General features: G+C 37.9%; 3 protein-coding genes across 4 annotated transcripts; 1 reads left to right on the top strand and 2 right to left on the bottom strand.

Annotated features, from left to right (window-relative positions):
- Nucleotides 1-323: 323 nt before the first annotated feature.
- LOC107037637 (serine protease snake) lies at nucleotides 324-5,734 on the bottom strand. The gene is made up of 5 exons (XM_015256286.1): nucleotides 5,571-5,734; nucleotides 4,041-4,235; nucleotides 1,982-2,214; nucleotides 1,604-1,899; nucleotides 324-934 (listed from the first exon to the last, which is right to left on the bottom strand). The coding sequence occupies exons 1-5, from the start codon at nucleotides 5,647-5,649 to the stop codon at nucleotides 628-630; spliced, it is 1,110 nt and encodes a 369-aa protein (XP_015111772.1). The 5' UTR covers nucleotides 5,650-5,734; the 3' UTR covers nucleotides 324-627.
- Nucleotides 5,735-6,994: 1,260 nt separating this feature from the next.
- On the top strand, nucleotides 6,995-15,960 carry LOC107038060 (protein O-GlcNAcase). Of its 2 annotated transcripts, XM_015256938.1 has the most exons (9): nucleotides 6,995-7,336; nucleotides 7,409-7,460; nucleotides 8,744-10,415; nucleotides 11,315-11,489; nucleotides 12,700-12,753; nucleotides 13,707-13,792; nucleotides 13,869-14,234; nucleotides 14,537-14,696; nucleotides 14,966-15,960. In XM_015256938.1, the coding sequence occupies exons 1-9, from the start codon at nucleotides 7,267-7,269 to the stop codon at nucleotides 15,100-15,102; spliced, it is 2,772 nt and encodes a 923-aa protein (XP_015112424.1). In that variant the 5' UTR covers nucleotides 6,995-7,266; the 3' UTR covers nucleotides 15,103-15,960. The 2 variants fall into 2 exon arrangements, with proteins under 2 accessions (XP_015112424.1, XP_015112432.1); XM_015256946.1 differs by lacking the exon at nucleotides 12,700-12,753.
- On the bottom strand, nucleotides 15,957-23,671 carry LOC107038073 (E3 ubiquitin-protein ligase LRSAM1). The gene is made up of 9 exons (XM_015256958.1): nucleotides 23,453-23,671; nucleotides 21,868-22,329; nucleotides 20,722-20,911; nucleotides 20,329-20,484; nucleotides 18,946-19,105; nucleotides 17,035-17,139; nucleotides 16,834-16,916; nucleotides 16,200-16,426; nucleotides 15,957-16,119 (listed from the first exon to the last, which is right to left on the bottom strand). The coding sequence occupies exons 1-9, from the start codon at nucleotides 23,636-23,638 to the stop codon at nucleotides 15,991-15,993; spliced, it is 1,698 nt and encodes a 565-aa protein (XP_015112444.1). The 5' UTR covers nucleotides 23,639-23,671; the 3' UTR covers nucleotides 15,957-15,990.
- Between the last annotated feature and the right edge of the window lie 422 nt (nucleotides 23,672-24,093).

Raw genomic sequence — 24,093 nt, forward strand, 5'->3', positions numbered from 1 at the left:
AATTATTCATTTTTAGACATATACAATCGATCTTCAATGCATTAGAAATCTCACTCCAATCGTCTGCGACTTTTAAAACTCATACAGTAGTCTCCCCACAACTTTTTTACACATTTGATGTTCTGAATTGAGATTGTGATGGAAAATTAAATTAAAGAATGACAAAAAAAAGTTAAAAATAGTAATAAATATAAAAAAATTAATGTGATGGCTAATTTTGCAGACAAAATGCTGTGTCAGTATTAAAATAAACCAAGCTGCTGTGGGCTGTACTACCCTCCACAATTAACCAGTTGTGATGTGATATAAGAGATAATTTGAGATAAGTGACAGAGGTAAATGTATATAATACAGGTTGTACTTATAGTGTAATTGCATACAATGTATCGATGTGGTATGAAGGATATTTACCACGAGACTCTCGGAATGTTTTCTGTTTGGAACAAGAATATCGTTGATATTTTTGTATAAAGAAATATTACTTGGGTCAAACGAATGCTTTAGCTACAGAACTAATTTATGTACCAAAAAGTGTAATAAATCTTCAGTTTCCATTTAATTGAATTCATGATCAGGCTTTCGTTCGGGGACTAGAGAGAGTGGGGGAGGGGGTGCTTTTGATTGATTTCAGTCGGTGGCGGATCGACTTTGTGTGTCAGGCCAGACTTGTTGCTCTATCCAGTCGAGGAAACTGAAGACTGAGGTGTAGCCGGCTGGGGTGATGCTGCCGCAGCTCTTCCCGAATGATGTGACACCGATGACAGTGTCACCCTGGGTATCTATCATCAGGAGGGGGCCTCCGCTGTCGCCATTGCAGGAGTCTGCTCTTCTTGTTTTGTCTCCGTCGACTGCGCAGATTACAGTTTCGTCGAGACCTCGGGGAATTTGACGGACCCTTCGGTAGGACTCGGAGCATTCAGAAGGTGCCACTAGACTGTTGGAGATTATTTATATTTAATAGCGATTCAAACTCTGATCATTCAGATCTCATTGAATTCAGATCTGATTCATTGAGTAAATTATTTCGGTGGTGAGGGATTTTAGGAGAAAAGTTTTCCCAAAACATCATGGCGTACGTCGTTGCGGAAAACAAAATTTTTAATTTAACCATTTAATTAAAATTAAATTTAAATTTGAAAAATTTAAATTTAAATTGAATTGCCCGAAAAAAAAACTATTCTTCATTGATAATGTCTTACGTGAATTCTAATTTTGACGAGAGTAAAAAATTAATCCATTAAATTATCTACAATTATTTTCTTGAACAATAGTTGTTCGTTGCAGTAGGGCATTCTGTACATTCGGGGTACCCAGAAACATAAATTATTTATCACAAAAGTTTGGCATTGACGATAATTCTCGTACTTGGCATAAAATTTTTATTAATTTTTATCATTTTAATCTTCTAGCTAATCTGGAAAACTTCATTTTCTCATGAGACGATGTATTATTTTTCCACTTCTGAATGAATTATATTTTTCAGAATATATTTCTCCATCTCAACATCCGTTTAGAATAAATTTAAGATTTTCATTTTCAAAATTTACGTTAAGTTTACACGACTTTAACCGCACGATAAAGAAACATCAATGTTATCACTTACTTCAGACTTGGTGTTCTCAGCAATCTATCCGTCACCTCTCCATTGGCACCAGTGTGTCCCCACCCAGCGACATAAATCGAGACATTAACATTTATCTGAATCTCACTGATCGGTTTCGAGAGGAGACAGATCGGTTTAACCGTTCTCGCCCACTTGAACGGATCCGTCAGCTTGAGTAGTGCAATATCATTGTAAATTTGACTGCGTTTGTACTTGGGATGTGGGATAGCGCTGTCCACCCTGATATACTGTGCACCCTCAGCCTTGGGGTCGAGCGATTCAGCTCCAACTCGCACCTATCGACATTGGTTACGCATTCACATTTATCTGGAGTGATTGGGCTGGCGGACAAACGATGCATTATAACATCTTCATTACCAGAACTGGGACACGACTGTCCTGATTGTCGACGCAGTGCGCCGCTGTGAGAACATAATTCGGGGCGATTATTGCCCCACCGCAGTCGTACAAAATAGCTCTCTCTGGTAATTTGGTTTTGTCGATGTACCCCAGGGCTACCATGTACGGAAATTGGTCGGAGGTCGCCTCGATACCGGCCACGATGTTGGGGGTTGTTATGGGGAGAACGTCATTCGTGTATTGTTGGCAAGCTATAAATCAGAGGTCATCAGGGGGAGACTACTATGAGTTTTAAAAGTCGTGGGTTATCGGAGTGAGACTTTTCATACGTTGAAGATCAATTATATAGATCTGAAAACGAATAATTGGTGCAAAAAAAATTTTTTTACTGTTCGTTTGCACGAAAACTGTTAAAGTGCCAAAAACTGGGCCTCCAATTTTTGAGCTACGAAGGATTTTTCAAAATTTCAAAATTTTCGGTATCAATGCACAAATTAATAATTCGGACGCACACGGATTCACTTTGTTCCTGAAAGAAAAAAGGATTTTTTTCAAGCTATCCTTTAGATTTTTTTCCCGCATTCCAGTAGTTTTTTTTACTCTCGAGACCATTCAATTGATGAACAGAAACGGTGAGACCCATTTTCTTATCATTATAATTCAGTAGTGAAGTGGTAAAACGGTACAAGTCAGTTTTGAGTATTGACCAGTTTTCAAGGAATATCTCACAACCTAAGGGAGGTACGAAAATTGTTGTCATGATCTTTTTTGTAGAGCCAACTGAGTGCTACAATAAATGTAATTACGAAAATTTCGCTATCTCCCTTAGATTCGGAAATATTCCTCAAAAACTCAACTGGGGGATAAGTCAACTCAAACCGGTTTACCACTTCGCTGCTGAATTAATTCCGGCAGAAGCGTGCAGGATAATTACTGGGAGTATTGTGACAGGTGTTTTCGTCAATTAACTATTGCGGAAAAAAATCCAGATTGAAGAAAACAGTAAATCAAATAGTGGAGCGATAACGCTTCTACGAATTCATATTAATCTAAATTTCCTAGAAGTTTGTGACTACTTGTAAAAGCGAAGAATTGTTCGCTCTTTGATAATGACCTAAAATTTTTTTAGATTCTTCTTTTATTTTGATTGCGAAGAATGCGGATATTTTGAGGAATAAAAAGGGTCAACGCTGGACTCTGAGTTATTTTCGTCAAAAGAATTCCTCCGTTTGTTATCAGGAACTGATCAACGGTTTTTAACGGCTTCAAATGATCAATCGATCTTTCCTCCCCTCCCATGCGACATTGACGCTCATTTACAACTCCCGGATGCGATTTTCTCGACGATCTCGAAGTAAAAATAAGATGAGAAACGACAGAAGTAATTAGAACCACATAAAATCAAGGACTCGACTCCCACACGTATGTGAAAAATCGTATAGAAATTTTCTATATGGATTTCGTACAGAAATTCTGTAGGATTTCCGTATATGATATTCGGATATTTCTATACGAATTATTTCTATACATAAATTTTAACATAAATTTTAATTTCCATACGAAATGTTTCTATACATGTCGCAGTGAGTCGCATAGGATCAAATCTACAGAAATCGTATAGAAATAATGTGTAAAAAAAATATCCGTGCATGCACGAAAAAATTTAATAGAAAAACCTATCGAATTCGTTGGAAAATTCAATTGAATTTCTATTAAACTTTCTATTAGTTTGTGGCTGATTCTATTGACATGTTCAATAGAAATCGGCCAAAAACTAATAGAACAGTTCAATAGAAATTCAATAGAATTTTCTAACGAATTCGATAGGTTTTTCTATTAAATTTTTTCGTCCGTGTGTAGAAATATCCGAATATCATATACGAAAATCCAACAGAAATTCTATACGCAATCCATACAGAAAATTTTTATACGATTTTTTCATACGTGCATTCGTGGAATAAAATAGTTATTTATCGTTACTCCGATGGGTCTTCTATTCTATTTCTGTTCGTGGCGATGTAGAGAGAGAGAGAGGAGGAAAAAAACACGTGTAGGAAGAAAAAAATGGGGGGAGTACCTAAATCGGCGGGTCGAATTCCAATTTTTTCCTGAAGTTTAGTGGGACAACAGACGATTTCATCTAATCCATCCCACCCACATCTTGCGGACTCGGCATGTCTTCTGCCCTGGCGAACCTCCACTATCCGAGGGGGGCATTCTTTCAGTAGTTTGCACTCTCCGGGCTCTCCGGTTTCCATGCGACAGTGGTTTTCTATTCGGCATAAATGAGCGAAATTGATCATTTTTAATTGAGGAAAAATGTGGAAAAGCGAAATTTGGGGTAATTACATGTGACTCTCAGGGGATTAGACATTTGTTCTAGTTGGTATTGACATTAGTTTACGCTCCAGATCGTGTTTATCAATTGGCGGGAGTGGGTGACCCGCGGGTTATCGGGGAAAATGTTTATTTGGATGAAGTAATAACGGAATGAGTGAATTTGGAAAATTCTGTGGAACGAGATAAGTCAATTTGATGAATAGGCTGCTGTTTTACGAATATATATTTTTTTATTATAGCACGAAACTTTATAAGTTTATTCAGCTTATCAATATAAAAGAAAGAGTTATAATAGAAGAAAAGAATATGCAAAATAAAAAAAGGGATTCATATAAATTCGTGGATAGATGCTGTTTACATTGGTGTCATACCTGGGTTTTATACTCTTATTTTACTTTCGTTTAGACGATTCGTGATGATTTGTGTGCATTTGAGGGAGGAAATTATTCCTTTGTATTATGAATATCTTTGGATCTGAGGGCGATAGGAAAATTCTTTATAAGAACATTTTTGTGGAGTGGAATGAGAGCTACAAAAAAGGTCCTCAGAAGATTTTTGCCATCTCCCCTCATTTTCAAGATTCTTCGCAGAACCTAACGTCTGAATTCAATCGTTTCGTTTCTCATCAACTGGGATTCAGATTCAATTTTTTATGAATATCTCTGGATCTAATAGAGATAAGAGAATTCTTCGTAAAAACATTTTTGTAGAGCGGAATGAGAGCTACAAAAAAGGTCCTCAGAAGATTTTTGCCATCTCCCCTCATTTTCAAGATTCTTCGCAGAAACTAACGTCTGAATTCAATCGTTTCGTTTCTCATCAACTGGGATTCAGATTCAATTTTTTATGAATATCTCTGGATCTAATAGAGATAGGAGAATTCTTCTCAAGACCTTTTCTGCAGCTCTTTTGACGCTCCACAAAAAAGGTCCTTACAAGAATTCCGCTATCTTCCTTCAATCCCGAGGAATTCCCAAAAAACCAAAGCCTAAGTGGAATTCAATTATCTCGTGCAACCACTTCACTACTGAATTGATTAACATTCAATTATCTCTGAATACACAATTCAACCATATTTGAATGGCAATAGCTCGGCATTGCGTTATCAAGGTGGGCTGGAGCTGCCGTTCACAAAACAGATAATAAATAGTCATATCCCCTGGCATTTCAATGCCAAACAAGCCATCAATTCTCGAAATCATTGGGAAGCAATTCCAATATCCGGCTCGGACTCGCGCAATCCCACATATTGCAGAAGGGGAATTACCGTCATCTGCCTTTGCGGCACTGGAGCACAGACATCCCAACCACAGCAGCCACAAGCACACGTGAAGTCGGGCGACCATAATTTTTGTCGAGGAAAAACGATCACTCTATCAACTTTATTTTTGAAATTTCAAATTACGTTCAACGCTCGATGTTCCGACACTGAGTAAATTCCCAGTCGCGTCGCGGGTTTTATTTAAATCGGCAGGAGGCGATGTGTGCTCGAGCTTCACTCACACATTCTTGAAAACTTTCCTCGTATCTACTTTTGACATAAAAACGTGCGGACGGGAGACCTCGTAACTTGTTTACACACAATGACACATGACTGGGCGATATTTGCATGTCTCGCTTGATTAGAATTTTTTTCAATAATTTTGAGTTTGGGAATTAGATATGTCGAAAAGATTCGAAAAAACTCAACAAAGTTTTTTATGTTAAAATTATAGACAGAGTTGTCTTCTTCTTCTGGATAACAATGTTTATCGAATGCACTTTGATATTTTTGAGTACCTCTCAAACTTTTTAATGTAGCCCTCTATTTTTATTTTTATTGTTGAAGTCTGTTCACAGGTGAATTAGAAATTTGAAAATCGTGTATGAAGGAAAATTTGTTTGATTCATTTTCTTAAAGCTGTTGAAATTAATTATTATCCTTAATTACCAGAAGAATTGGCTCAAATTTATCTCGAACATGAAGAAGTGAGTGAACAGCCTCAATTCCCAAGTGGAATATAAAGTGAGCTTTTGTATTTATTGTATTAACAAGCGCCGACTTCAGTTTTTTCCAATGATTTTTAACTTATAGACGGAATTATCTTCTTCTTTTTGATAAAAATGTTTGTCGAATGCACTTTGACATTTTTGAATACCTTTCAAACTTTTTAACGTAGCCCTCTATTTTTATTTCTATTGTTTAAGTCTTCTAACGGGTCAATTATAAATTTAAAAATCGTGTGGAAAAGAAAATTTATTTCAGTTCCTCAAAGCTGTTGAAATTAATTTTTCTTGATCACCAGAAAAATTGGCTCCAATTTTTCTCGAACATGAAGAAGCGAATGAACATCCTCAATTCCCAAGCGGAATATAAAATGAGCTTTTGCATTTGCTGCTTTAAAAAGCGTCGACTTCCGGTTTTTTCCAATGATTTTCAATTGAAGTCGCAATTGTATTGACCGCAAGGTCGAAGTAGCCTCTCCTAATACAGACTTCAATTTTTATTTCTCAATTTTTTAATGCAAATGTCAGCTCAATTTCCCTAATTTTTAAATTTGTATTCTTAAAAAAAAAACAATATTCATTCGAATTCCGCGTATCGTTTATTATCTATTCTGAGTAGTCGATAAGGCAGATCTCGATCCTCGAGTGCATCTCGAGAATCTCGAGGAATCGTTTCGTTGAACTCTCACTCCAAGTATATATCGATCCAAGTACGCTGAGGTGTCCAGAAACTAATCTCAGCTGCTTCCGCATAAAATCCCGAATAATCACCCCCAAAAAATGATATTTCCGTGACAATCAAGCAATCCCAAGTATTGTTTACATCCACCAGTCACGCATTTGTTGGAGCGAGGCGAAATCCACCCAGACGCACAACAAAAACAAAGGGAACGGCTGGTTATTGGTGAGTTTCAGTCGGCCATATTTGCCCAGTCGATTGCAAACAATATTCCAGGGGGATATTCTCATCTGGCAGGATGACGGAAACTAATGGAGCTCCCAATTCAAACACAAAAAATGGAAATTTCATTTGTGGCGTTGTGGAAGGTAGTTAAACGTCTATTAAAACAATTATACAGTTTCAACCTAATGAGTTCTGACACTTCAATTTTTTTTCAGGATTTTATGGAAGACCTTGGACGACGGAGCAGCGTAAAGATCTCTTTCAAAAGTAATTTTTCTTGTTGTTAATTCAGTAGCAAATAGCCTTTCAGTTGACAATTGGTTTTTGTGGAGGTGCTTCATTGCATCCAAAGACACTAATTTTTTCATTTTCATTTGATTTGATTTTATTTTTAATTTCAATTAATGAAAAACTCCTCAGCCTCTTCACGGCGATATGCAAGTTTCATTCGTTATTTGAGGAAAGAGTTTTATTTTGACAGTTTTTTTCAAAGAGTTTTTCAAATAAAACTCGTTATTGGAGATTAACTCGTTATTGATTTGATTTTGTTTTTAATTTCAATTAATGAAAAACTCCTCAGCCTCTTCACGGCCATATGCAAGTTTCATTCGTTATTTGAGGAAAGAGTTTTATTTTGACAGTTTTTTTCAAAGAGTTTTTCAAATAAAACTCGTTATTGGAGATTTCTCTCTTTACTTTGACAATATTTTTTTTAATGCATCTTTTAGTGCTGCTAAAAAATTTCGAATGTCATTAATAAATAAATATATTCTTGAGTTTCCAATTAGCAAATTTGTGAATTAAATTCCCTGAGACAAATTTGAAAAAGAAAATCATGAATATTCAGCGTCATTCAAATTACATTATGCGCTGAGTTCTTATTTTTTAAAAATTCCTTGTTTATAAATAAATAATTGAAATTGTTTCAACTTCTGGAAACTTTATTTTTCTAGGCATAAAATTGATTTCTGGTAAAATTCTGAATATGAATAAATTTGTTACGATTCCGAACTAATGATTTTTATGGTGAAAAATTGATAAATTATTGTTTATAAATTATTTACAGAAACTGCTTGGAATTTTCAAAATTGCACTTTTTAAATTATTTCATCAATCTTCCTGCAAAAGCAAACTTTCTATTTTTTTTTCAGATTTAAAAAATGTGTTCTAACAATTCAATATCGAGATTCCAATTCAGACCTGCGAACTGTAAATAACAAAATCTGTAAATTTAGGGTCAAATGGGGCTCAAACGAAAGCTCTGACGTTCGCCTACAAAAATAGAAAAGCATTCCACTAGAGAAAAAATAGTCAAAGTACTTGTACATCTTTAATTGAAAATTCAGTGTTATTAGGCCCTGAATATTCACCTTGATTCAAAAATTCCCGTAAACTGTGAAATTTTCGTTTTTATTCTGTTCAAAAACCTGAAATTTCATCGAATTTGTCTCCAAAAACGAAAAACCTAAAGATGCCAAGTGGCCTGTCCCCAAGCTATCAATGTTGTTCCAGCACCCTAACCCCCAACCAACCGATTTCTCCGTTTCCAGGATGAAGAAATGGGGGATGGATTCGTACCTGTACGCCCCAAAGGACGACTACAAGCACCGCGCGTACTGGCGCGACCTGTACACAGTGGAGGAGGCGGAGCACCTAACGGGCCTGATAACGGCCGCCCGCGAGAACGGCATAGCCTTCTACTACGCGCTCTCCCCAGGTCTGGACATCACGTACTCGAGCGTGAAGGAGGTAACGGCCCTGAAGAGAAAGCTGGAGCAGGTCTCCCAGTTCGGTTGCGTGGCATTCGCCCTCCTCTTCGACGACATCGAGCCCGAGATGAGTGAAGCCGACAAGGAGGTGTTCCAGTCGTTCGCCCACGCCCAAGTATCAGTGACAAACGACATCTTCCACCACCTGAACCAGCCAAAATTCCTGCTCTGCCCGACGCAGTACTGCGCCACGAGAGCAATGCCCAACGTCTCCACATCAGAGTACCTGAACACCCTGGGCAGCAAATTAGCCCAGGAAATCGACATAATGTGGACAGGTCCAAAGGTGATCTCTCGTCTGCTGACAGTGGAGTCTGTCGAGGAGATAACCGAAGTTCTCAGACGGTCCCCAGTGATCTGGGACAATCTCCACGCCAACGATTACGACCAGAAGCGAGTGTTCCTGGGTCCATACTCAGGCAGATCCCCAGACCTCATTCCAAAGCTCAGAGGAGTCCTGACGAACCCCAACTGCGAGTACGGAGCCAATTTCATTGCTATTCACACACTGGCGCAGTGGAGCAGGTGCAATGTCGATGGAAAACGTGATCTGAGTCTCAACGACACTGTTTCTGCTGACATTAAACTGGAGACTGAGACAGAGGACGGAGTTGTGGGTGAAGACGTACCCTCGACACTCTCTCCTAACATGTACCATCCCAGACATGCTTTGAAGAATGCTATAAACGATTGGCTCCCTGAGTTCAGCAAGAAGAAGGCTGCCTGGGGGGTCATTGCCAAGCCCCAGCCAGCTGTCGCCCCCACAATTCCCATCCCAATTATTCCCTCGATCAACACCTGCATGAGTCTGACCACCACCACCAGCACTGCTGTCGTTTCAGTGGCGTCAGCGCCAGCTATTTCCAATGCTAATCATCTTCAGGCACTTGCTGAGGTCTGCTCCAATGTCACTGAGAGCTTTGCACAGCCCCTTCCAGGACCAGTTATGAATTCTTTAATTTCGGAGACGAAAGTCGTCAGTGAACCTGTCATTCCCAGTGTCAATGCCCCCATGGGAAATTCTGGGGTGCAGAACAGTGGATCCACTGAGCCCATGGATTGTAATACAACTCCCAGTAATTCACCTGCTCATGTGGCAAAAATTCCTACTGATGATGACGCTATGGTGGAGAATACTTCCACGTGCAGTGGGACATCGGGGAGCATGCAGGTGGAGGTCGATGGCACTTCTCCCACGATCAATGGGAATCAGATGATCGTGGAGAATGATTCGGAGAATCATGAGGGCGAGGGGGGCGACGGGGGGGAGGTCAAGGATGTGGAGAAGAGACTCACTGTCGAGGATCTTTCGTTACTTTGTGATCTTTTTTATCTGCCTTTCGAGCATGGGGGACAGGGAATTCAGCTGCTGCAGGAGTTCAATTGGCTCAAGAGCAATGCTCATGTGGTCATCAGGAAGAGCAAGGAGGAGGAGGCTAATTGTAAAGCTGACGTATGTATTTATTTATTTATTTATTTTCGATTAATTCATACTATTTTATTTTATTTTATTTTATTCCAATTTCCGTCACAATTTCTTCACAATTAGATTCATTTAATTTTATCCATTCTAATTTTATTATATATATTTATTTTTTCCTTAATTCACAAGTTGCAATTTTGAATGGAGCGGAATTATGTTAAAGATCAATGAAAAGTGTTTTTTTGTGATCACAATAAACACACAAAACAAGTCATTCGAAATCTCATTCGGGTAATAGAAAAATCTCTTCATGTATTCCCGAAAAAATTTTAAATCCATCTTTCCATATTATGAAAAGGAAATGAAAAAAGAATCAGAAAGGGATAATCGGCTAGAAAATGGATTTTTTTTCTTTTATGTCGACGGGAACTTCGAATTACTTTTTTTCTTCAAGTATTAGAGGACTATCAATATTTAAGGAAGAAGAAATTCAAAAAATGTAGAAAAAAATGGGCGGGAAGAGCTAAACAAATTAATTTTTCAATGTCTCCTCAAAATTTTGAAATCGATTTTTTTTTAATAATGAAAGAATACCCATAAATTCGACTTCTATCCTTGTCGTTGGATAAAATGAATAGAGTAAATAAAAAAAGTTGAGAATTGGAGATTACAAATTTTATCGGATTATTATTATGTAATAATGTTTGGATTGTTGTGGATACATTTAACATCGTGCACTGTTGGAAATAACTGACATTCCATGAACTAGTAATTTTTGGAATAGTAAGATTGAATTCAATTTAGAGGGGAAAGAATCATGAAATTTCAATTTCATTAAAAAGTCACTGAAATTACTTGAAGTTTCGTTGCAAAGATATTATTGTATTTATTCTATTCTTTAGTAAATTGTTTAATAATTTTTGTTAAAGGTCGAGGAGTGGCATGCACGAGCTGCTAAAATGAACGACATGTGCAGTTCAGTGAATCGTTTATTTCAACGTCTCACCTATTGCAACAATCGAGAATTGCTCTACGATCTTTACTCCTACATTTGGGACATGAGCGGAGTCGTATCATTGTTGAATAGTTATGTCAAGTGGTTGGGTGAGTGGTGGTATTTGATTATCAGAAGAATTCATTACCTTGAATTCAACATGTTTCGATTATCACTGATATTTCACGAGTGAAAGAAAAATCATGCTCAAGCCTTTCACGATCGCTTTCTTTGATCGTTAATCAATCAAGAATTAATTATTCACAAAGATTTTTGTGATGATCTCGTTATCCCCTGAGTGCTGATGTTGATCAACTAGAAATCAATCTCTTGTAATTCGTTACTTGATTTTCAGAAGACTGTTTGCAGGATTGGTAAGTTTTTTTAAAATTATTTCACATTGTCAATTTCTTATTCAATTGTTATTAAAGAAAATAATTCCTCAAGTGAATTATAATTACAATTATTGATTGTAAGTATATTTCATTTTTATAACATAACGTGTTCAATTTTTTTATTCAATTATTATTGAATAACACATTAGTTTCTTCTCTAATGAATTAAAATTCCCTTCATACTTATGATTGAATAGGAAATTAAAATAGATATTACGTTAATAACTAAAGAAGTTGAAAAACAATCCATGAATATTCGTTCTGATAGTTGAAAAATTATTTACCAAAAAATTCTGAATCAGTATCGAGCATTCACTGGTTGAAAATCGTAATATCTGCAGCAAAATGCGCGTCATAACTGTTTCACCCAATTAATTGAATTCATCATTGATTAATAAGTGACACTGACAAGCTCAAGTGCCGAATATCTGCACCTACGCTTTAGGAACGGATGTGGCATGCGCGTAGATTGATAAATTGGCATCATCAGCGCGAGTCGAGCGACTCGAGGAAAATTGGTGATTCAAAATTTTTCACTGAAAATTCAGGGATAAATTGTGGGGTAATTTAAGACAGAGAGCTGATCTGGAATTATTGAAGGAAGCAACAGCAAAACGACCAATGACGATACAACAGCTTTCTATTTCAGTTGATTTTTATTGATCGGCAGCAATTGCTCAGGACACGAGACATTTATTTGTGGCTTTCTGATGATTTTTCTTCCAGCCGCACCTCGGGAAGGAATTTATCGAGTGGCTTCGTCCACCCATCAGTTCAATGGAATTCAATAGCTAGTGATTGTGCAGGTGAAACTGCAATTCCATTTGCCGACAGATATATTCCTTCTTTACTGAACACTCCAATGATCTGAAAGGGAAAATTAAAATTATTTATTCTATCATTTTTTTTCTTTTCCTGTTGATAGCGTTTGGCAGATTTCCATCGACGATGACGACATTTACCCAGGGGAGCTACACATGTATGGGATTTACTTTTCAATAAGTAACTCGTGGCAACAGCGCGCGACAAACAAAGTATCGATCATTAGTGGAAAATGAGGAAAGAAAGAGATTATTGAGTATTATGTAAAGTCGATGCACTAATGATCGAAACTTGGACTTTTGCATTTGTCATTGATAATTGTGGATAATTGCGCGTAGAGTCAGGCGCGTAGATCAAAACTAACTGGGCAGTCACAATCTCTTGAGCCTCCTTCAATTATCCCATTCCCTATTTTTCGGCTCTTGTACTAATTTATTTTGCTTGATTACAGACATTTTCCAGGAGTAATAGAATGTTTTATTTCAGGCGTTTTTCTATCATTTGCACGGATTTCTACCTTTCCAGACCTTTTGCCAAGAGATTGTGATGCGCGAATGAGGACACAATATAGTTTTTCAGGGAATTTAATTCTTAATTCTTACGCTGTTGGAATTTTCGGGAATTTAAGTGATACGATTAAAACTTTTAACGTCTCACGGAATGTCTTATTTATTCTGGGGGTCAGTGTAGTTGATTCTTTCAGTTTAAGCAATCGGTGATATTTTAATTGAATTTTCAACAGACTGAGAATTTAGAACCATAATGGCCTGAAATTTCACAATGCTCAATAAATTTTATTGTCATATGGCCTCGTAAATGTCAATGTCATTGAATATTCCAGACATTAACAGATTAATCAGCAGACGGGCGCAGGGAAATTTCACCTAAATGAGTCGTAGAGAAAATTTTTTAAATTTTTCTCTGAAAGTTCAAGCAGAATTATCAGTGATAATTTTTATCAACAATTCGTTGATGCATTTGAATGCACAATATTGGGTCCTCACTGCACAGCGTATATTAACAGGGAGCCTCAGCGCAGCGTTATACGTAATAATTAAAATGGCGACTTTCACAAGTTTGAAAAAAAAATGTTCATTTCAAATGGGACAGGGTTCTCGAATGGATGGAAGGAGACGTTCATGAGTGGAGACCAAGAGCCCTGGGTCTTCAGGGGAGGATTGACCGCCGATTTGCAGGTTCATTGCCACGAAAATAAATAAAATCGAGCTCTCTCATGATTTTCGTTATTCACGAGGTGTTCTTATTCTCCAGAGGCTCATCCCAGTGGACAGTGGGAACGATTTATTCATCTACAAGGCGCCTGAAATTCCAACTAGTAAAATATACACCATCAGACCTTATCTGCCATCAGACGAGGATGCTGTTTATGCGGTGTGCAACAGAATAACTGGAGTCAGTGGAACGTCAGCCGTGGCGGACAGGCTCATCGGTGGCTATTTGACCCTCAGCCCAGAGTTTTGTATGATTGTGGAGGACGATGAGGGTATTGTGGGGTATATCGCAGCTTCGTTGAACGTTAAAACGTTTAATCAGAAGATGGCTGTGTCCTGGATACCGGAACTGCAGGCCAAGTATCCACTGGAGGACATCACGAATGATCTGCCTTCAAGTGTTCAGGTACAATCACATCATTGTAATACATCCAATTGAGCAGATTTTTTAATTAAAGAATAAATTCTCCATTTTTTAAAAAAGATGAGTTAACAACACTCAAAAAGAAGATGAGTAATAATTCATTTCTTTTCAAAGATAGATAGATGATCTATTTAGATTTATAATATTCACAGAGGAAAATGAGTTTCTCAATAAAATTCTCTCAAAATAACCGAAAATGTCACTTTATCCAGGATTATTTGCTTCTCAGATTTTTCATTGAAAAGTGGAAATTTCTGTGTTTGATGGTTGTGTAATTATTACAGGAGGCTATAAGATATTTCCATTCATTTACAACTGATGTCCCGGAGCAATTGGCTCGTCAGCATCCGTCACAGATAATGTGTTCAGTATTACCTACTGTTACCGATCAGTCCATCCCGAAGAGACTGATAACTTGTATTCTTGCTGCCTTGAGAGCGAATGGTAAATATCTTCTCTCGTTTCATTATTTTATTAGAATGTTGTGGGTAAATATTTATGACGTCTTCGTTCCTCCCATATCGTTCATCTCTTGAATCAACTGTTGAATTTTTAAGTTTTTTTTTTTAATTTTATGTAATTATTCGACTCGATAATTGGGTTTATGGTGTCTCACACAATAAATAAATGAATGAGTGAATGGATGAATGAATGAACGAATGAATGAATTTATAAATTAATAAAGAAATACATTGTCATCAATTAAATTACAGGTTCATTTGGCGTTCACACAACAATGTCATCAATAGACAAAGAATCCCACGAGTTTTACGGTAAACTAGGATTCGTAGATTACAATCCCGGCCAGGATGAGAGCCCGGGTGTCGTCGTCATGTGCAGAAGCTTCTAACAGAGGGCCAATTCATCAGTAATATTCGTCAACAAAGTTTACCTCCTCGGACCTGCACCAGACCGAACAGTAGTTTAACTTGAGAGACAAAAAAAACTACATCTGCGCAAATTTTTTAAACAAACGGACAAGTTTAGGGTTGAATTTATACTGAAACAGGTACCACTCTGGGAGTGAAGTTTCAATGACTCGAGAATAACATGTTTCAAACCCCTGCCAAGTGGAAATTCATGGAGAAAGGCAGCTCTCTGTAAATAATGTAAGAGAATTGAGGAATTTATCGTGAATGGTGAAAGGTGCGTGCCTCTTCATATCATTGATTCATCAAAAAGTGCAATATTCTTTATTGCTCCTTTATTTTACACTGATCTGCACAAGTTTTATAGGAAAAATCATTTACTCGGCATTTGAGGATGAATTGAGTCGTGATTTTTATTGGAGAATAATTTAAAAGTCGATTGCTATGTAATCGAGAGATTGATTGAGCTATCGTTGGCTTGAGAGTGGTATGATTATGATGTAGTTTCAGAGGGTACCAGTGAGGATTATTTTATCCAACTTTTATACTGACACATCCTGGGGATGAATGCTTGTACTTCGATTGCATCGAGACCACTGAATATCAGATCATCCAGACGAACGTTTTTTTTTTCAGTTTCGAGACACAAATTTGGAGCACAATTTTTTAGCCAGTTTTTTTAATTATTTTTATTTCGTTTTGGTTTAGTGATGGGATGATGGTCTAGCCAGTCGTCTCGATACCGTAAACTATGCATTGAACACTGTATGAACTGCTAATCCTTATCAGACAACCATGTGATCAATGATTCATCTGAATTAAAAAATTGTCAAGACTGAGTCTGTTGTGTTTTTTATTAATTTTAGTCATTAAACTATTATTGATGGGGGTGGGTCGTAGCGTTTGGAGTTGCTGGAGATTGGGGGGCCATTGTATTTCCTGTAGGACGCGTTGTTCTGCCGTTTCAGGGCCTGAATCTCTTCGTAAAGGGTTTCGATCTGAAAAAAATTGGCTTGCTCATCACTATTGTTCTTCACTCTTGTTTCAAGCGTTTTATGGGGAAAAATATGGACTTTACCCTTATTATTTCCGAGTGAAGTAATTCCAATTGCAGGTCAGCATTCAGGGAGGCAGACTTATTCTTCGATTGGTAATGCTGCAGGGATTCAATTATCTCGAACATTTTTTTATCCATGTCTCCAGAGAGTTTGATATTCCTTCGATTCGAGGGGTTCGGGGGTTTTTGCAATTTCTTTATGGTGAGGAAGGGCGTGTCGGAGCAGTCGATATCGTATGGAATTCCTTCTGAGGAAATAATAAAAATTCAGTAACAGGTGATTTTTTGGGATTTATAAATTTATCTCAAGGTTGTGGAAAAATTCTATTTAAGGTCCGGGTGGATTATCTTTCGAACGTGATCTTCATTGTTTTTTTCATTTTGATAATCTGAAATAATCTCCAATTGCTATCCAGTTTTACATAGCCCTGGAGTCTCCAAATATTATGATTGTACAATCAAAGTTTTTAGGGACTCCTGCGTGATGTAAAATCCAATGGAAATTGTGATAAATTTTACATTACGAAGATGGAAAAACAATCGAGATAACGTTCGAAAGATAATCCACCCGGGCCTTAATTGCCAGGTATAATCAATATTTAGTCACATCTATTCTCAAGAATTCTGAATTCAATTTTTACGAATGTAAAAATACCTTGTGTTCGACTAGCAGCTTTCTTCATGCTTTTTTCGAAACTTCTGCGATCTTCTCTCCACTCCCTCAAAATCTCCCGATCTCTGTAATTCACGAACATAAAAATCCCCAAGTTATTTCATACGAAAAAGTGAAATAATGACATTAATCTGGAATTCACGTGGGATTAGCCCCTTGAAACTCTCCAATTTATCATCTCACTTTGTCCTCTGGATCTCAGCAGCCTGTTTGATGAGGATCTCCCTGACTTTCGAAATCCACCGAATTTTTTCCTCCAGCGTAGAATCGCCTCCACTACTTCTGCACCTAAATACCACAAAACGTTGAAACCAAAGGCATAACTAAAAATAAAAAAAGTGCATTAAATTAACGCCGAGTTTTTCTAGTGGGGAAATATCCCATGGGTCGATTATCCACCCCCAGATAATTCTCGATAAATGCGAGGATCCAGTCGGGATCGTTAAGCCTCATGGGCCGCAATTTAGTCATTATTCTGTCATTCGTCATGACGTTATAGACTCGCTCCTTGACTTTGACGTCCTCCAGTCTCTTAACGTCGCTCGTAAAATTCCTGTTGATTATTTTGGGAAGTTTAACACCCTTAGTTTTTTTCTCCTCGACAGGCTCGATATTTGCGACAACTCCGACGTCTTTTCTACTCGGCGTCGAAGACCCGGAGGACTCTTCCTCGTCGCTCTGACGTTCCCGCATTTTGATTTTTATCTGCTGAAAGTCGATGAAGCAGTCCCACTCGTCGGGACGACTCGAGTGAGTCGAGGAGTTCTGGATGCGCTCGCGACAGTCGTCACAGATCACGTCAGGAGTTTCGTTCATCTTCGAAAGGTAGTTCAGTTCTAGGAGGTCGTATTCTTTTGAGTACAAGGGTTCGTACCTGTTACTTCAACTACTTCTGCACCTAAATATCACAAAACGTTGAAACCAAAGGCATAACTAAAAATGAAAAAAGTGCATTAAATTAACGCCGAGTTTTTCTAGTGGGGAAATATCCCATGGGTCGATTATCCACCCCCAGATAATTCTCGATAAATGCGAGGATCCAGTCGGGATCGTTAAGCCTCATGGGCCGCAATTTAGTCATTATTCTGTCATTCGTCATGACGTTATAGACTCGCTCCTTGACTTTGACGTCCTCCAGTCTCTTAACGTCGCTCGTAAAATTCCTGTTGATTATTTTGGGAAGTTTAACACCCTTAGTTTTTTTCTCCTCGACAGGCTCGATATTTGCGACAACTCCGACGTCTTTTCTACTCGGCGTCGAAGACCCGGAGGACTCTTCCTCGTCGCTCTGACGTTCCCGCATTTTGATTTTTATCTGCTGAAAGTCGATGAAGCAGTCCCACTCGTCGGGACGACTCGAGTGAGTCGAGGAGTTCTGGATGCGCTCGCGACAGTCGTCACAGATCACGTCAGGAGTTTCGTTCATCTTCGAAAGGTAGTTCAGTTCTAGGAGGTCGTATTCTTTTGAGTACAAGGGTTCGTACCTGTTACTTCAACTACTTCTGCACCTAAATATCACAAAACGTTGAAACCAAAGGCATAACTAAAAATGAAAAAAGTGCATTAAATTAACGCCGAGTTTTTCTAGTGGGGAAATATCCCATGGGTCGATTATCCACCCCCAGATAATTCTCGATAAATGCGAGGATCCAGTCGGGATCGTTAAGCCTCATGGGCCGCAATTTAGTCATTATTCTGTCATTCGTCATGACGTTATAGACTCGCTCCTTGACTTTGACGTCCTCCAGTCTCTTAACGTCGCTCGTAAAATTCCTGTTGATTATTTTGGGAAGTTTAACACCCTTAGTTTTTTTCTCCTCGACAGGCTCGATATTTGCGACAACTCCGACGTCTTTTCTACTCGGCGTCGAAGACCCGGAGGACTCTTCCTCGTCGCTCTGACGTTCCCGCATTTTGATTTTTATCTGCTGAAAGTCGATGAAGCAGTCCCACTCGTCGGGACGACTCGAGTGAGTCGAGGAGTTCTGGATGCGCTCGCGACAGTCGTCACAGATCACGTCAGGAGTTTCGTTCATCTTCGAACGGTAGTTCAGTTCTAGGAGGTCGTACTCTTTCGAGTGCAGGGCTTCGTACCTGTTGCTGGGCCGGTAATTCCGCGATTTTTCCCGGGTAGACAGCGTCTTCAGGGATTTCGAGAGGGCTGACATAGATGAGCGATTCAGGAGTCCAGAAGATCTCGAGGAGGTGAGCACTGGCGGATCGTCGCAGAGGATCGTCGACGCTGACTTCACTTCTGCAATATTTTAGGGGCATTATTGGGATCTCAAGGACGCGGATTGACGATAAATTGAGTATTTTTGCTGTTTTTTCATCACTTGTGCGTGAAGTGAAATTAGACTTTACAACACGAGGGAAATTTTCCAAACATTGTGATGAAAAATAGGGTTCGACAATTTCACACCAATTTTTCATCACAAATTTCCACATAATATTCATCTGAAAATTTAACATCATTTTCAAACCGAATATTCCACAGATTTTCCAAATGAAAAAACCCACTCCACATTCAACATTCCCTGGCTGAAGGCCCTCGGGCGATGACCGCGTTGGCAAGTTAACCCTTGCAACGAAAAATCGGTGAAATTTTTTTTTAGGGTTCGACACTCGTGGGAAAAGTGTTCTTTGATCCTTGGGGGGATAGCACTCGCCTTCCCTTCATCAAAAAATATATTTAAAAAATATATAATATGGGTCAATTCCATATATTGTTCAAATTTATGAAGACTATACAAAAAAATATACAAAACATACATTTTATATATTTTTTTGACACCCTTTTGTAATATTTTTTTTGTATGATTCGTCCAATTTATATGAAAAAAATTATAAAATATGTTTTGTATATTTTTTTACATAAATTGGACCCAAAAAATAAAATAATAATAATAATAATAATAATTGTAATTGGAAAAAAAAAAATTGAATATATGTTTTGTATATTTTTTTATATAAATTGGACCAATTTAAGATATTTTTTTATACATTTCTCAAAATATAAATTTTTGCGTGTGGAACTGCGAGCGCTAAACGCCTTCCACGGGTTCAAATAGTAGATTGTGCGCCAAGGGAGGAAAATATGACATTCCAACTCGCGTGTGGATTACTGCCCGTCTACTATCGAACCCTATTTTTCATCACAATGTGCGAAAAGTGGGATTCTGCGCTTAGCGTGCGTAAAATCTCACTTTACGCACAAGTGATGAAAACATTTTTACTTAAAGTATTTCATTCGAGAATGATAAATGATGACATCGCCCTGGGATTCCCACAGAACGTCTATAATAGCAATTGGATTAGGTAACAATTTTTCTGGAACTTTTTTAGATTTCGTTTTCAAATTATTAATAATCCGTGTGCCACTGAATTTCGAATTAAGGTCATTATTTTTAATGAATTCATAAAATATTCGGTATGTTCGGATGTTCTCAACTGGAGGCTTCAATTCTGTGGGATTACCTTGGGGAGGGGTCACTGGGTCATTCGGATACTCCATATTCCATTCTTTCCTCAAGAAATTCATGGTGGAGGCGAGTCCTTGGGCGATTATCTCGGGGGGAGGGGAAGTCAAAGGGTTGCCGGCTGTGTGGAGTGTCTTCAGGTTCGGTACGAGACCTGAAAGGAATGAATTCACATATAACTTCACGATTTTCATTAATTTTTTTGTTTAAATTGTTGGCCATGAGCGAAAAATTCGGTTTCAACTGGCGTTTGATAGCTTTTTATAAAGTATCTGGGACATATGGCGTAATGTTCTTCTCTGTTTTGCCGTGATGAATGCATCATTAAGAAAATAGAAAAAATCAAAGTTCACAGAAATTTCCAATGAATTAACGAAACAAAAATACGTACAGAGTTCCAGAGGTAATTTTTCGATTCTATTCCCTTGAAGTAAAATCGTCTCGAGGCATTGATGATGTTTAATCGTCGGCGGAAGTGTCTTCAGCCAGTTATTCCGGACGTCCAGCCACTGGAGGAAGCTCAGGGACGTGAATAGTTGCTCTGGTAATTCGTTGAGGCTGTTGTTCTCGAGATACAGCATCTGAAAATTGGGCGAATCCCACGGAGAAAAGGAAAATCAACTGTTAATCAACTGTAATAAAAATGAAGTAAAAATTTTTGAACTGCACCATAATAATTAGCTGGAAACTCGATAATTTTACTAATTGTTCTAATTGTGTTGCAAAGAGGGAAAATTTATTCTTTGTCTCACATTTTTTTCTAGTCAAAAATTGAATTTAAAAATTAAATAAAAATTAAATTTCGCTTTTCAATTACTTGGATTTAACGGTAATTTATCGTGTGATTTGTTCCCCGTGCAGGAGAATTTATTTGGAATGCAATAAAAATCATATTTTTTACGCGAATAGTGCAGCTGCTACATTATGAAAAAAATAGTGCCGCTAAAAACACTAATTTTTCGCGAAAAATTGTGTTACAAAAGCGGAAAATCGTTTTCTCTCTTATATTTTTCCTCGATTCAAAGTAAAAATTCAATTTCGCTTTTCGCTTACTTAGATTTAACAGTAATTCAGTAGCGAAGTGGTAAAACGGTTCAAGTCGATTTATCTCTTACTTGAGTTTTTGAAGAATATCTCCGAATCTAAAGGAAATAATGAAATTTTCGTAATAACCTTTTTTCTAGAGCAAATTGAGTGCTACAAAAAAGGTTTTGACAAAAATTTCGCTATTCTCCTTAGATTCCGAGATATTCACTAAAAACTGGTCAATAATCAGAATCGACTTGAACCTTTTTCCACTTCGCTACTGAATTTATCGTGTGATTTTTCTCCTGTGCAGGAGAGTTCATTTGGAGTTCGACAATGATTATATCTTCTTACGCGAATAGTGCAGCTGAAACCTCGCATATTTTACTGTTCGTTTGAGACAGATTAAGTTAACAAAAGGGAAAAATGTATTGTTTGTCTCATATTTTTCCTCGATTCAAAATAAAAATTCGATTTCGCGGTAATTTATCGTGCGATTTAGATCTCTTACGCGAATAGTTGACAGTTCTTCGAGTAAATTGCTGGGAAACTCGATGATCGAGGCGTTCGTCATGTCGCAAAACTCCTTATTGATTATCGGATTTCTCTTCGGAACCGGCGGCATGAGGATGAGCGGCTGCGGGTCGCTGGGTCCGGTGGCACTCAGTCTCGATTTCTTCCTCGTTTTCTTCTTCGTTGACATTGTAGAAACGTCCGACGCACTGTCCAGAACCACGTCGTCAGCCACTCCGAGCTCGGCGGCTTCATCCCTCACATCTTTATCCGGGATTATCAATTTTGGAAAGCCAGACCTGCCTTCCTCCGGCATTTCTATCTGGGAATTCCCCACCTCCAAATCCACTTCTTCATCGTCAACTATTTCGTCGTTGAGATCAACTTCAGCGAACGCTCGCCAAGGGTGAACGACACCGTTGACGGCTCCGTTAGTCTCGTTTGAATCAACAATCTGGGTCTATTGCGAATGGAAATTATTCAACTTCAAAAAAGATTTATGACATTTTTTGTTTGAGGGAGAGTACACTGAGAGAAAAACAAACACGTTGTCAAACAAGTCTTGTTTGGGCCTATAGAATCGCTAGTTGAAAATTGCCAAAAAAGAATTTGTTTGGTTCGAATTGGAAAGTCTCAAACATGAATAATTGTTCTGCTTTCGACAGCAACGAAATATTTGGCTCAAGAGGCGGACAATTCACACCAGACGGTGCCTTTTCAGGATGAAAATATCTCATACAGAGGAAAATTTATCAACAAATATTTTATCCCCAAGTTACAAGATTGGTATAATATCATTATTATTGTTTCATTTAAGGGTTCATTTGTTGTCTGTGACTATTAGACAGCCGAAACGAAAAACTGCTATCCCTTGTTTCACATAAAACAAAGATTTTTCGGGAGCAAAATACGTATGGGAGTATCGAATAAGGAGAGGAGAGGAAATGACATTTCTGGCACTACTTTTTAAAATGTTCATAACGGGTTGAAATGTTGATAAAATTCAATAATTTTTTTTTCATTGCAAAGAACAATTCTTTCCCTTTGTGATGAGCCTAAACTGAGCTGAATTGATAAATTTGTTTCTGAGTTATGAGTAATTAAAACAAAAGTCTAAAGTGTCCATTTTACTCTACTGCCCCCTAAATCTATTTTTGCGACAAAAAATTTTCATTCCGGCGCACTCTGCATGTTTGGCCCAAAAAAATCCTTTTTGATTATTTTCAAAAAACTATTTTCTTGGCACAAGCAAGACTTGTTTGAGAACTCTGTCGTTTTTCTCTCAGTGTAACTCCAACGAACTCCTTTCCGAAAAAGAAAAAATTGGAAACAAAATCTTCAATTGAGATGAGTCTGACTCACATCAAAGGAGAAGAATAATTGTTTTCATTACAAATTTTATTTCATTGAATAATTGAATAACTTGTTAACATTTTATTAAAGTAATAAAACGTGAAAAAATGAAAAATGAAAACTTGCACCGATCAAAAAAAGAAATCTGATCTCATAAGCAATTCAATGAGTCATGAATATCTTTGAAGAACGCAAATGTTTTTATTTTACCCGCGTCCCCGATTATTCACCTCAGAGCTCGGTCCACCCCCCGAAGTATCCTCCCGATGAAAATTTCCGCTGACATCTCCATCCACCGCGCCCTCCTCCCCCAATTCCCTCCGAAATCCCTCGTGACTGGCGACTGCCTTCCCCTCTCTCCTCTCCCCGCCGAGGCCGTAATAATTACTCAATAAACTCTGCGTCAGGTTTTCCATGATCACTTTTCAATTTTCACCCGGAAAAGTCCTCACAACCACTTGTTTACCCATCACCATGGCAAAAATTCCAGCAAATGTTGAATCAATACCTTCCCTCTTGCTCGAGAGGGGACTCTCCCCAATTTTAAATGAATAATAACAATGTTTGAAAGAGTAATTATAGGAAGTAATACTGAATTATCTCATGATCTCATACAAAAATGGTTAAAATCAGTAGCGAAGTGGTAAAACGGTTTAAGTCGACTCATCTCCCAGTTGAGTTTTTGAGAAATTCTTCCGAATCCAAGTGACACAAAAAGAAAAAATTGTTCTTTGTACTGAAAAAAAAATTATAGAATTTTATCAACATTTCAACCCCTCATTAACATTTTAAAAAAAGTCAAAAGTGTCCGTTTTACCCCGACCTCTCATAACAATCTTGAAAATTCCCGCTCCGCGCAGTCGCAAGTCCG

The sequence above is a fragment of the Diachasma alloeum genome, unplaced genomic scaffold (genome assembly GCF_001412515.2).
Source record: "Diachasma alloeum isolate Michigan unplaced genomic scaffold, Dall2.0 Dall_scaffold_00177, whole genome shotgun sequence".
In the NCBI taxonomy this organism is placed as follows: Eukaryota; Metazoa; Arthropoda; class Insecta; order Hymenoptera; family Braconidae; genus Diachasma; species Diachasma alloeum.

What these genes read in the sequence shown, in the direction of transcription:
- LOC107037637 (XM_015256286.1), bottom strand. Translation starts at nt 5,649, where the DNA reads ATGGTCGCCCGACTTCACGTGTGCTTGTGGCTGCTGTGGTTGGGATGT. An exon ending in TGCCGCAAAGGCAGATGACG is followed by an intron (nt 4,236 to 5,570) that starts GTAATTCCCCTT and finishes TATGCCGAATAG; the next exon opens with AAAACCACTGTCGCATGGAA. An exon ending in ACAGTCGTGTCCCAGTTCTG is followed by an intron (nt 1,900 to 1,981) that starts GTAATGAAGATG and finishes CAATGTCGATAG; the next exon opens with GTGCGAGTTGGAGCTGAATC.
- LOC107038060 (XM_015256938.1), top strand. Translation starts at nt 7,267, where the DNA reads ATGACGGAAACTAATGGAGCTCCCAATTCAAACACAAAAAATGGAAAT. An exon ending in AGGCTAATTGTAAAGCTGAC is followed by an intron (nt 10,416 to 11,314) that starts GTATGTATTTAT and finishes TTTTTGTTAAAG; the next exon opens with GTCGAGGAGTGGCATGCACG. An exon ending in TACCCAGGGGAGCTACACAT is followed by an intron (nt 12,754 to 13,706) that starts GTATGGGATTTA and finishes CAAATGGGACAG; the next exon opens with GGTTCTCGAATGGATGGAAG.
- LOC107038073 (XM_015256958.1), bottom strand. Translation starts at nt 23,638, where the DNA reads ATGGAAAACCTGACGCAGAGTTTATTGAGTAATTATTACGGCCTCGGC. An exon ending in AAAATTACCTCTGGAACTCT is followed by an intron (nt 20,485 to 20,721) that starts GTACGTATTTTT and finishes CATTCCTTTCAG; the next exon opens with GTCTCGTACCGAACCTGAAG. An exon ending in AATTACCGGCCCAGCAACAG is followed by an intron (nt 17,140 to 18,945) that starts GTACGAAGCCCT and finishes TGTGGTATTTAG; the next exon opens with GTGCAGAAGTAGTGGAGGCG.